The sequence below is a fragment of the Labeo rohita genome, chromosome 9, assembly GCF_022985175.1.
Source record: "Labeo rohita strain BAU-BD-2019 chromosome 9, IGBB_LRoh.1.0, whole genome shotgun sequence".
NCBI classification, from domain to species: domain Eukaryota; kingdom Metazoa; phylum Chordata; class Actinopteri; order Cypriniformes; family Cyprinidae; genus Labeo; species Labeo rohita.
The window spans coordinates 28,944,186-28,955,367 of NC_066877.1; the positions used below are offsets into that span (position 1 = coordinate 28,944,186).

The 11,182-nt window shown below is 35.7% G+C and overlaps 1 protein-coding gene across 2 annotated transcripts in view; it reads right to left on the minus strand.

Moving 5' to 3' along the window:
* sestd1 (SEC14 and spectrin domains 1) overlaps positions 1 to 10,106 on the minus strand; it is a 42,012-nt gene extending 31,906 nt beyond the window's left edge. Inside the window, exons 1-5 of one of the 2 annotated variants that reach the window (XM_051118300.1) lie at positions 10,004 to 10,106; positions 7,283 to 7,378; positions 6,142 to 6,227; positions 4,067 to 4,175; positions 2,515 to 2,605 (exon numbers count right to left, since the gene is read on the minus strand). In XM_051118300.1, coding sequence (XP_050974257.1) covers positions 2,515 to 2,605; positions 4,067 to 4,175; positions 6,142 to 6,196 — 255 coding nt within the window. In that variant the 5' untranslated portion in view covers positions 6,197 to 6,227; positions 7,283 to 7,378; positions 10,004 to 10,106. The remainder of the gene's footprint in view (positions 1 to 2,514; positions 2,606 to 4,066; positions 4,176 to 6,141; positions 6,228 to 7,282; positions 7,379 to 10,003) is intronic. The other variant, XM_051118301.1, reaches the window with a different exon arrangement.
* Between the last annotated feature and the right edge of the window lie 1,076 nt (positions 10,107 to 11,182).

Genomic DNA, 11,182 nt, shown 5'->3' on the forward strand with positions numbered 1-11,182 from the left:
GCTCGTTACCTCCGCAGTAGTGGATGCACCTGTATGCTTGTTTCATACAGATTACGTAATCTGAGAATATTTGTTTTCTATTTGAACCAGTTCAATTGAAAGTAGACATTTCACTCTCTATAGATATATTTTTTAATGTCAGAGTTTCGAAGTTTCGTGCTCAAGTTCACAGAGGCCGAGACAGCAGAATGCGCATCCTGTTTGCTTGAATTATTTTAATCAACATTTCGTTGTTATTGTGAGAGCACACAAATAACAGCTTTAAAAGACCAAAAATTACAAAGTATTTTAAGAGCAAGTAAGCACACCAGCGTCTCCATCCGTCATGCAGTCAGTGAGCTACTGTTCAGCTTTCACACTCCGCACAGACACTTGAATAGCACACATTTTTCTAGGTTAACATAAGATTGAGCGGCTATGTTAAGCTGCTACTACATACATCTTTCAGATGAAAAGCCAAATGTCCTGCCCGATGTATTGTACTACCACATAACTTAAAAAATAACTTTTTGTGAAGCTGTTCATACTGTACCTAAACATGATAACTGCTCTCTCTGTGTTAGCAGCAAACGCAGATTTGCATGTTCCAATAATGACTTTGTCAAAGGTTTAAAAGAGACAGAAATATTTGTTGTCATTAAGAAATATGATTGTGTGAATGTTTGAACCGAGATCACAATCTTTTCAAGGGGTCACCAGATGCCCATTTTCCACAAGTTGATATGATTCTTTACGAATGATTTGCGTGAACACATACGCATTTATGTTGATCGGGAGGCACATTCCCTTCACAAACAAGTAATTCTCTGTAACTTCAGCAGCTCAGATGTTGGGAGTAAATGACGACTATGTTCATTATTACACCCAAAAACAAAACACCTCAATCACTTAGGAGCCATTCTTGTCTACGTCCCTGCTCCGGCGTCGAAACAACGGCGGTCAGACTGTTACAGCTCACTCAGGGCGGGTCTAAGGTAAGACGGCCATGTCAATCAACTATCAGAGGAGCGGCCTTGGCACGTGTGACATCACACAGGCAAGAAGCTAAGAACGGCCTGATTTGAAAAAGGGGATATTAATTTTAGGGATTAAATAAAAAACACTGGGTGACTTTTTATCATTATAGGGTGGATGTGTACATACAGTGCCAACACACATTTATGTTCAAACAATGTAAAAGTGAACTTGCATCCAATGATCCCTTTAATGATTAATCACGCAGCTCTAACTGTCATATGCTGACTTGGTGCTTAAGAAACATTTATTATCAATATAGAAAAAGATAATGTTTTTAAACCCTGATATATAATTTACTTAATATAAACTGCCTTTACTTGTACACAAGTATTTTGTAACATTATACTTTTTTACTGTAAGTTAATGTGTCCTTGATTCCTTGAATAAAAGAATACATTTCTTTAAAAAAAAATCCCTAACTTTTGAACAGTAGTGTGAATTACACTGTTACGCTAGTATGTGTATCAAGTGTACCACTATAAACAGAGAATATCACTATTATGTTCAACCCATCTGTCTCTACAAACACATCAGTGTAATGTAGAGGGCCATTCACTGATGCATTTTATTTGTTTGAAAGTGGCTGTTTATCATTAACTATGTGCAACGCCCTGGATGTTGCCATGTTTGTGCAATGTCGCACACCAGCATCACTGATTTCACAACAAAAACTTCTGAGTTGGAAGCTTAGCTGCAAGTGGCATTTAACTGTAATCTTTGGGATCAGAAATTCTTTGATACAGTATAGGATACATAATAATAGGATACATAATAGGATGCTACAATAAAAAAATAAAACTGCAATGATTAATACAGGCACTGTAGGACATCTCACCTTTCAGTTAAAAGAGCCAACTCCCTATGTTCACTCAAAACATGCGCCTTAGTTGGCACATCCTAAAGAAAGTATTTTAGCACAATTTCAGCTTAATTTATTATACCACCGTCGCCAATATTTTATTGGCGCTGCCCAGAAAATAGCTGCCCAGAGGCACTGCCAAGATGGCCACTTAGTGATTGGACTTGCATTTTGGGACCTTGATGGAATGCACAGCAAGTCATAATATAAAATAAAAGCCCAAGTTAACAGGAGCAATTCAGTGGTGTGTCCCATAAACGGGAAAATAACAGGGCAGAACAAGCATCCATTCTGTTCAACCAAGCTCACAGTCAACGATTTCCAACAACACAATGTGCTCGACAAAACCAGGGAAGGCCGCCAACACACAAGCCGCATGGGTTTCTCATAATAGAAGTGAAATCTCATTATTTACAGGTATTCCTTCAGAAGTGACTTGCATTTGAGGGGAGTTAAGCGCTCATTAAATAATCACCACAAATATTAATGGGGTTCATTAGTGAAAAGCAAGAACCAGATGTCAAAGAAACAAGAACATAAGTTTCACATAAACTACTTCTCCCTTGCTGCTTTCCAACAATCTGAACAAAACTCAAAAGCGCCCAAATAAAACAAAAAAAAAAAATCTATTTTCCTACCTGCAACATCAGAACCACCGTCTTCACTATATTCCACTGAGATTTCCTGCCATCGACGATGACGGTGAAACCACGAGCTTTGCACTTCTCACTGCAGAGATACAAGAGAAAAACATGACATTTGGTTGCATAACACAAATGATACGCAAATACGTGCTGTCAGTCCACATACAATGAATCGATTACAATGACTCCACTGTGGCTGTGTTGCTAAACAGACTAATTTGTTTGTTCTGTGGTGGCATTTTAAAAATGAACAAACTGAGTCGCAGTGACTCACAGATTCCAAGAAATATGTATTCAATCATAGTTACTATTTTGGTTTGTAAAAAGAAAAAAAAAAGAAAAAGCATTTTAGGCCAGAACAACATTTCTTTTCATTCTTGAGGGAAGAGAACAGCCAACTCACCCTGTAAAACGACTCTAAAAATGTCACCAGAAAGTAATTTGGTGAAGGTCACTATAAAAGCGTTAAACAAAAGAGACTACAGAACCAGTGAGGCTCAACTGTCAGACTTTTATGATTCGTCAAAACTGAACGCTGCAGCTCAGGATATGATTATCTTTTTAATAACAGGATCAGATTAAAGTCATAAGAAACTGTGCTTTACCTTGATTTTTACCATGGACAATGTACATGCACAAGCACATGCTAAGTACATTTTAACTTAACTTTTTTCCTAGGTAAGTTTTGACTGATATTACACTTATTCATTGGTCATCAAAAAATGAATATTTAAATGTCATAAAAAATAATTTCCCACATTTTTACATTTAAATTACATTTATCATCCAATGCTCCCTTTTAAAGTTCATCTTTACAAACACTTTTGTCTAAATTTAATTTTAACCAGTCAAAATTGATTTGAAATTTCTAATCTTTTTAAATCTTTAAAAGTTTAGAATTATGTATAATAATTAAATAGTAAAGAGATGTACACAATTCACAGTGATGAAGAAATCTAAATTTATTTTCTTATTTTTTGTTCATTTCTACCAACTTATTTTTATAAAAATGCAGCAACAGCAATATGATAAAAGCATAGTCTTTGCTAAATATTTTCATTAACCCTAAGAATTAGAATACATTTATTCTGTATAAAGCTTGTGGTTGCCAAGCAACACAGCAACTTGCACGAATACAGAATGTGCATATTTATCCATTTGGCTTAGAATGTGCTTCATCCAATCAGAATTTAGAATCAGAACAATTTGTTCCATATAAAAACCAACACAGTACAATACAAATGTAATAACTACAAACTAACAAGAAACATACAGCAAAATCCTTCCAGAGCCTTGGAGCCTAAAAGACCTTCAAAGGTCTGGAGAAATCAATAAAAGCATTTTTCAACTTCTAACCACAGTCTGACCATGAATTATGGCCACTTTCCATTCCATGTGTGAATACCGTAATAGTGTGCATTAGAATTGCAATGATCAGATTAATGTTCCATTTCTGCTTTCAATGCTTTGACAGGTGCTTAACATTCAGCCTTTGCAATGGAGTAACACACTCATTTCAAGAAAGGTTTCCAAAGCTGTGTTTTACCTGGGAATACTCAGTAGGTAATCCAAAGTGGCACTGAGCTCCTCCATGCTGGTCTGTTCAGTGCATAGTGGGATGGTCAGGATCAAACCACTGCGCCTGTCCTTGCCTCCTGGAAAACCAAACAGGCCGAGTCAGGAAATATGCAGAAAATCCAGCAGCACAGAGTGAAGTATGATGTACGAATGGAAAAAAGAGTGTCAGAGTCTGAGGCTTTAAGGAAAAGACTGAAAAAAAACACCACTGAAGTAACACAAAAAACGATTGGAGGAGTAGAGCCTTGTGATGTTGCAACCTACAATTAATTCAAAGGATGCCAACTATGGGAACATGCACAGTTTCAAGGACACCAAGCATGAAATGCTTCAGCAGTTTCTTTCCTATAAGCTTTCATTATCCAATTTAGTGCAAAGACCTTGATAACAAAAAAATACTGTTGAGGCACAGTGCATCTCAACAAAATGACAGACATTCAAAGAACTTATCAGAATCCAATTTGCCAGTGTTCTTGTTGATATGCAAGTGTCATTCAGAAGACATTTCAAAGCGGGATCCATGCTGACATAAAAAGTGCAACCATTAGGCTATGATAATGGGCAAAGCAGCCAGGGGTGCCAGGTTTTCACAACAAAACCCAACCATTTGCTACTCAAAACTAGCCCAATAGTAGCTCAGTGATGTTTTTGAGGGGGATCTCCTGGTAAAAATTGCATTCCAAGAGGTAAAGTACAAGTTTTTTGGTGTGGATCCTCTGGTAAATTAGAATTCTAGGAGCTAAATATTACGCTATTGGGGTGGCTTCAACCCATCAACATTATTAAAAAAAAAACAAAAAAAAAAGCAACAGTAATATGAAAGCAACTCAATTCCGTGGAAAAAAACACAGACTTGACAACACTGAAAGCAGCCTCATACTGTGATAATACTGAGTTCTGGAAGGTATATGAAATAAGATAGACATAAGAACGTCCTCTCAGAGTTATGGTACATATGAGTGAAAGCAATTTTTCATACGGCGTTGCTGTCAGAGATGTGGTTTAAGGGATTTTGCATGTTGAGCCATGGTGTTAACTCTTATATTCTCAAAATTTAGGACAATTTTACAACTATCATTATGGTTAGCCTTGGTGTGAATGGGCCTTTAAAGTCCAGCTTGTGTAAATAACTAAGAAAATAAAATAAAACTACTTCCCATTATTTGCCCCCTAAAAATCCCTTGCTAACACTCTCTGAAGCAATTTTAAAAGCCAACACCTTATATATGAGTCTACAATACAGTGTTCAGCTTCACTGAGTCTAAGCTGAAAGTAATAACAACATATAATGATCTCTGACTACATTTTATTGAGATGAAAATCTTTTGCAGTCTTTCACTTCCATCAAAGCAAACAAGAAAGCAAGTGTAGGGTTTCAAATCATCACTTAGCACTGTTGGTTTTATCGAATAGCAGCTTATTTCTGCTTCACTGCTAGTCACATCTAATCATGAAATGTGAATGGAGTATTCACATCACGTACTACACCATAGAGGAGAGCGGCCTGCAGCAAACATTTCCATAACACACTGAGAGAGTTTTTTTTTTTGCTGTGCTAAACTACAATCTTCATTAATTAATTAAACACTTCAAAGTTAGCAAATCTCTCTCAATCTCTCTATATGCACATTATACATTATATGTAAACCTGGACCACAAAACCAGTCTTAAGTAGCACAGGTATATTTGTAGCAACAAAAATTTTTCTTTTATGCCAAAAATCATTGGGATATTAAGTAAAGATCATGTTCCATGAAGATATTTGGTAAATTTCCTACTGTAAATGTATAAAAAAATAATTTTTGATTAGTAATATGTATTGCTTTAAACTTTAAAGGCGATTTTCTCAATGTTTTGATTTTTTTTTGCACTCTCAGATTCCAGATTTTCAGTTTTATCTTGGCCAAATATTATCCTAACAAACCCTACATCAACAGAAAGCTTATTTATTTAGCTTTCAAATGTATAAATCTCAGTTTCAAAAAACTGACCCTTATGATTGGTTTTGTGGTTCAGGGTCACATATATATTGCAGGTCTTTACCTGACAGAAAGGCCAGCTTCTTCTTCAGCACAGGCAGTATTTTGGAGGCCTCCATCCTGGAAAGTGACTTTTCTCTACTTATGCAGCTGCAAGAAGTTGACAACATAGTATCTTGTTAAGAACATATTAAAAGATAGACTTGATAGAAGATAACAAATTCATACAGGATTGGAACAACTTGAGGGTGAGTAAATGACTGGATTTTAATCTTTAGGTGAACTATCCCTTTATGATTCAGTTGATAAGTCATACGTGATCATTTAGAAGTAAATTACCTGCATTTTCATGATTATATCTCTAAAAATGTTCCGCAGAATGTGCCTATGACAAAATATTTCTTCTTTGAGAGATTTTAGACACAAAAACTGCCTTTCTGTAAATAAAGGAATAGTCTACCCTAAAACAGAAACCACTAATGTTAAGATCTGAAAAAACACTTTAACAGAAACATAAAATACAACAGCTCTGCATTAGAAGCCAACCAACCATAACTGAAGTCATTATTCACACAATATCAAACCTGTTGTGACCGGTCATCATTTACTCAACCTCATGTTGTTTCAAACCTGTATGACGTACTTTCTTCTGGAACACAATAGATACTTCAAAGAATGTTGGCAACCAAATTGTTTTGTCCATAAAATCAAAGTCAACTGTAACCAAAATGAAGACAGTTCTTAAAATATCTTCTTTATTGTTCTATAGAACAGTCATACTGGTTTGGAACAACATGGAAAGATGACTTCAGAAGATAGCTTGAAGGAACTGAGTAAAGATTCTTCAATATTTTTTCACTATTGTTTCATTGAAAAAATAGGTTTGGAACGCCATGAGTGACTAACTAATGGCAGAATTTCAATGGAGTGGACCATTCCTTTAATGCCAAGTCACACACTGCATTCCTCTTCATTTTGATGATAAATAAAAGTGCTTCCAAAACCCTTAACAGAGCAACATTCACCATGCCAGAAATACCAGAATGATACAAAAACAGACAAACTGGCAAAACAAGCAGAAAAGTAGGTTAAATCACTATAATTAGGAAACAATTGAACATTCACAGCATGATTCAACTACATAGCGATCTGAGTCCTCAAAGGCAGGCTGATCTAGATTTCAAAAAGCTGACAGTCTCACTCACCTTCAACAGTGACGCGGCACATCAAGTACATTCCATCTCACACGATTCCCTCCTGGTCCATGTTCTGCAAAGAGGCAGAAAGATGCAGAAGAGAAGCTGAGGAGGAGAAAGGGGAAAGCAGGACGTGTGGAAGAGTTACAGATAGTGAGAAAGAAGGGAAAAAAAAAAAAAAAAATTCTACTTTAAGACCTTCTCTGATGATTTGGATTCTGGCATCCAGCTTATAGCAAAGACAGTTTGATTAATCTGAATACATCAGAATTAATTCGAGTGGTAAAGACCTCTTCATAAACTGCTGCGAATGCAAGCATCCAATAATCAACCAGCAACAATCAATTGCTAGTAAAAATCATTCCAATAAATAAGCATAATAAAAGATTATCAGCAACACCCTTTAACGGCAAAAAAGATTTAGGGAGGATTGCACAGGAAACATGGCTTGGCAAACTTATCTTAACATAAGCTGATGCACGGAAAAGCGCCTCATCATTTAGAAAAGAACAGCTCAGCAGCGATTACAAGGTTTGCTGATGTGTCTGCAAGCCAGAAATGAGTGCTAGCACAAAAAAATAGGCCTTTGGACCTTTAAAAGTATTACATTGCACTGCTGCACAAAGAATTACCAAGCAACCCACTGGCCAACCCCAATGCAAATGTCTGCCAATGCCCATGTTTGTGCAAATCTCTCCAAATGGTTTTAAGACGTAATACTAACAATCATTCTGCATTGTCGCTTGTAGGCAAAACTGATTTTAACACTAACTTCAGCTTCAATATGTAAAACATGGCATATTTTGCATTTACAAAGAATTAACTGAGTTACTATAACACTAAAAGAATAACGAATAATTCAATCCAAAAGAAAAAGCACAAAAATGATGCCTTTTAAATCCATTAAAGACTTTCGCAACAACTTTCCCTCAGATTCTCACGACCATAATACATCTGGCTGTTTCACTATTGAGTATAGAGTGTTCACACGTCATCAATCAGCCATATTGGTGGCACTGAATGTAAACAATGCCACCAAACCGAACGCAACTTGCATATTTTGCTGTTTATGACTGCTGAAAATGGTAAGTTATTGTCATGTTTTGGGTTGGACTAATTGTTCAGACCAGGAAAAAAAACACTTGGAATACTACAGACTGCCAAAGGTTACAACAAAATGAAGGAGAAGAGTAAAAAAAAAAAAAAAAAAAAAAAAAACTGTCCAAGGAACGAAAGGCATTTGAGGTTGGCCAGACTGAACCAGGATTTCCAGGGCAAGAATCTTAACACTTGTGTTTGTTCTTATTTCCAGTCAGGTAGGTGAAATATAAGGCTAATATCTTAATTAATACTGCTCGTAAGTACTTTAGTTTGTCAAAATATTGCACCCTTTCCTGCTTACTAAGTCCTTCTCTATATGATTTAGCAGCATCTACACATTTCTTCCATGGTTTAGACAGCACAAATTAGCAAAACAATGGATTCAGTAGTACATTAACCATGCACCTGACCAAATCGTGCCGCAAGTGCAAACCCTCTATTGAGTATTTTTTCTTTAGTGAGAAGGAATGAAAGATTTCCATTTCATATGGATTATATTTGGATATTACAAACACCATCTTTATTAAATTAAAGACTGACATTTACTTTGATTTAGATTAGGCAGTTAAGCAAGTTGTAACTGTAAAACAAAAACCTAAGCATTGCATATCATCACAAATCAAAAGAAAAATAAACCTTTTTTGGACCTTTAATTACATTATGACAATTTCATGACAAACAGATACATTTTTCCATCAAAATTTACAATGCAATTCACATGACTGTAACAGTCAGTCATGAGATTCTCTTTACTGTACTTTGCTGTATTCAGTAAAACCAATACTGTGATCCAAGACAAGCATAAATGAACTATAAATATGATCTGATTTTGGATTACAGTAATGAGAATCAGAGGAAATGTGCTTTTAAGTTATAAACAATGTCAACATGTAAAAAAGAGGCTATTTTATTTAAGCAAAGCATAATTGTTGTATCCATTTGCTTTAATTAAATGATGAGATAGGACTTGGACGTCTCTTTTGAGATTCACTCTGTGCGTGTGAGTGCAGTTCTAGAAACATAAACTTGGGCAGTTCAAGCATTAAAATTCATACTGTGGTCTTTGAGACTCATTTCTGGACACATAAAGACAACAGTTGGCTGGTCCTGGGAATCAGTGTCTGGACTCAACCAACAGCTGGCTGAGAGTTGCAGAAATGAGTCGTTTGGTGCTCAGGAGCGAGACAAAGACGGGATCCACCTATATGGCCTACATAATATTATGATTACAGGTCATCTACGCAGTGAAACAATCGCCCCTATTAACGACAACGTACGAGGTTGGGGTGTCATGAGAGAATACATATTAAAATGCAGTTTGGCATTCATTCCACATGAGCATGAAGCATATTTTCTGGCAGCGTGCATGGCTGCTGGCACACACGAACCGCAGATCCGCATGCAATGACCTATATTTCATTCTGTGGAGGTTAATGCATGACTAACATGAATGCGGTGTATTCTGGGGTTGAATATAAGGGCAATCCCTGACTAACTTACCTTAGATGGACGTCGAGAATAATGCTGTGATTGTTAGCCCTGCTAAAGACGCGGATGCATGATCCATGTGCTTTCGATCAGCACCTCACAGCATATCACATTCATGGATTATATGAAAAATAAAATTACCTTTCTCCGTAATGGGCCCCGGAGACGATCTACGTTATTGATAATCGCCTTTGATACCGAGAAGACTCTCGGCGTTGTGTTTTGTTAGAAAGGGGCTGGTATGTTCATATAACTCCTCCCACATGACGGCGCAGGGCGTGTCTTTCACGGTAAGGGGCGGGGTCTGGAGTTTCTTTAAACACACAGTGCATCTTTTAAATAAATGATATATGTGACCCTGGACCACAAAACCAGTCTTTAGTAGCATGGGTATATTTGTAGCAATAGCCAAGAATACAAATCAAAAGAATCAATTTTTCTTTTATGCCAAAAATCATTTGGATATTAAGTAAAGATCATGTTTCATGAAGATATTTTGTAAATTTCCTACTGTAAATATATCAAAACTTAATTTCTGATTAGTAATATGCATTGCTACAAACTTCATTTTCAACTTTAAAGGTGATTTTCTCAATTTTCAGATTTTTTTGCACCCTCAGATTCCAGATTTTAGCCAAATCTTGTCCTGTCCTAACAAACCATATACCAATGTAAAGTTTTCAAAAAAACTGTCCCTTATGACTGGTTTTGTGGTCCAGGGTCACATATTATATTTATACGGCGATTGAGAGGAACACTGACGTCAAACATTACATGAATTGAATTTCTTTTTGCCATAGGAAAACTGTCAATATAATAAAACATAATCTGGGTGTTTCTTGTTTTTTACTGTCTCTAATCAAAATGTTTCAAATATAAATATATTTTATATTAAGAAATCAGTTGAAGGTTACAAAATGTTGAAACAAACAGATGGTAACAGACAAGTAAAGACTGCTTTAAAAATACAGCATTAACATACTAAATTATTCTGAGAAGAAAGAAAGAAAGAAAGAAATGTGTAAAATCCTTAAAATTAATAGTTTTTTATATTTATTTATTTATTTTTAGGGACTTTTACAGTGTATATTTTTTTAGTCAAAATAAATTAGATTTTGGTATAGACTACATTTTGCACATATTTGTGAATGTATTCTTTGGCATGCTGTATCTAGAAGTTTATCATCTCTATTTTAAATTCAACACATTTTCTTTAGAATACTGGTTACTGACAGGAAGTGGCGATTTTAAAGAGAAAACAAAAATGAGCAAAACATTTATTTCATATTAGGTACAGTTCAGATCTATTAACATATTCAC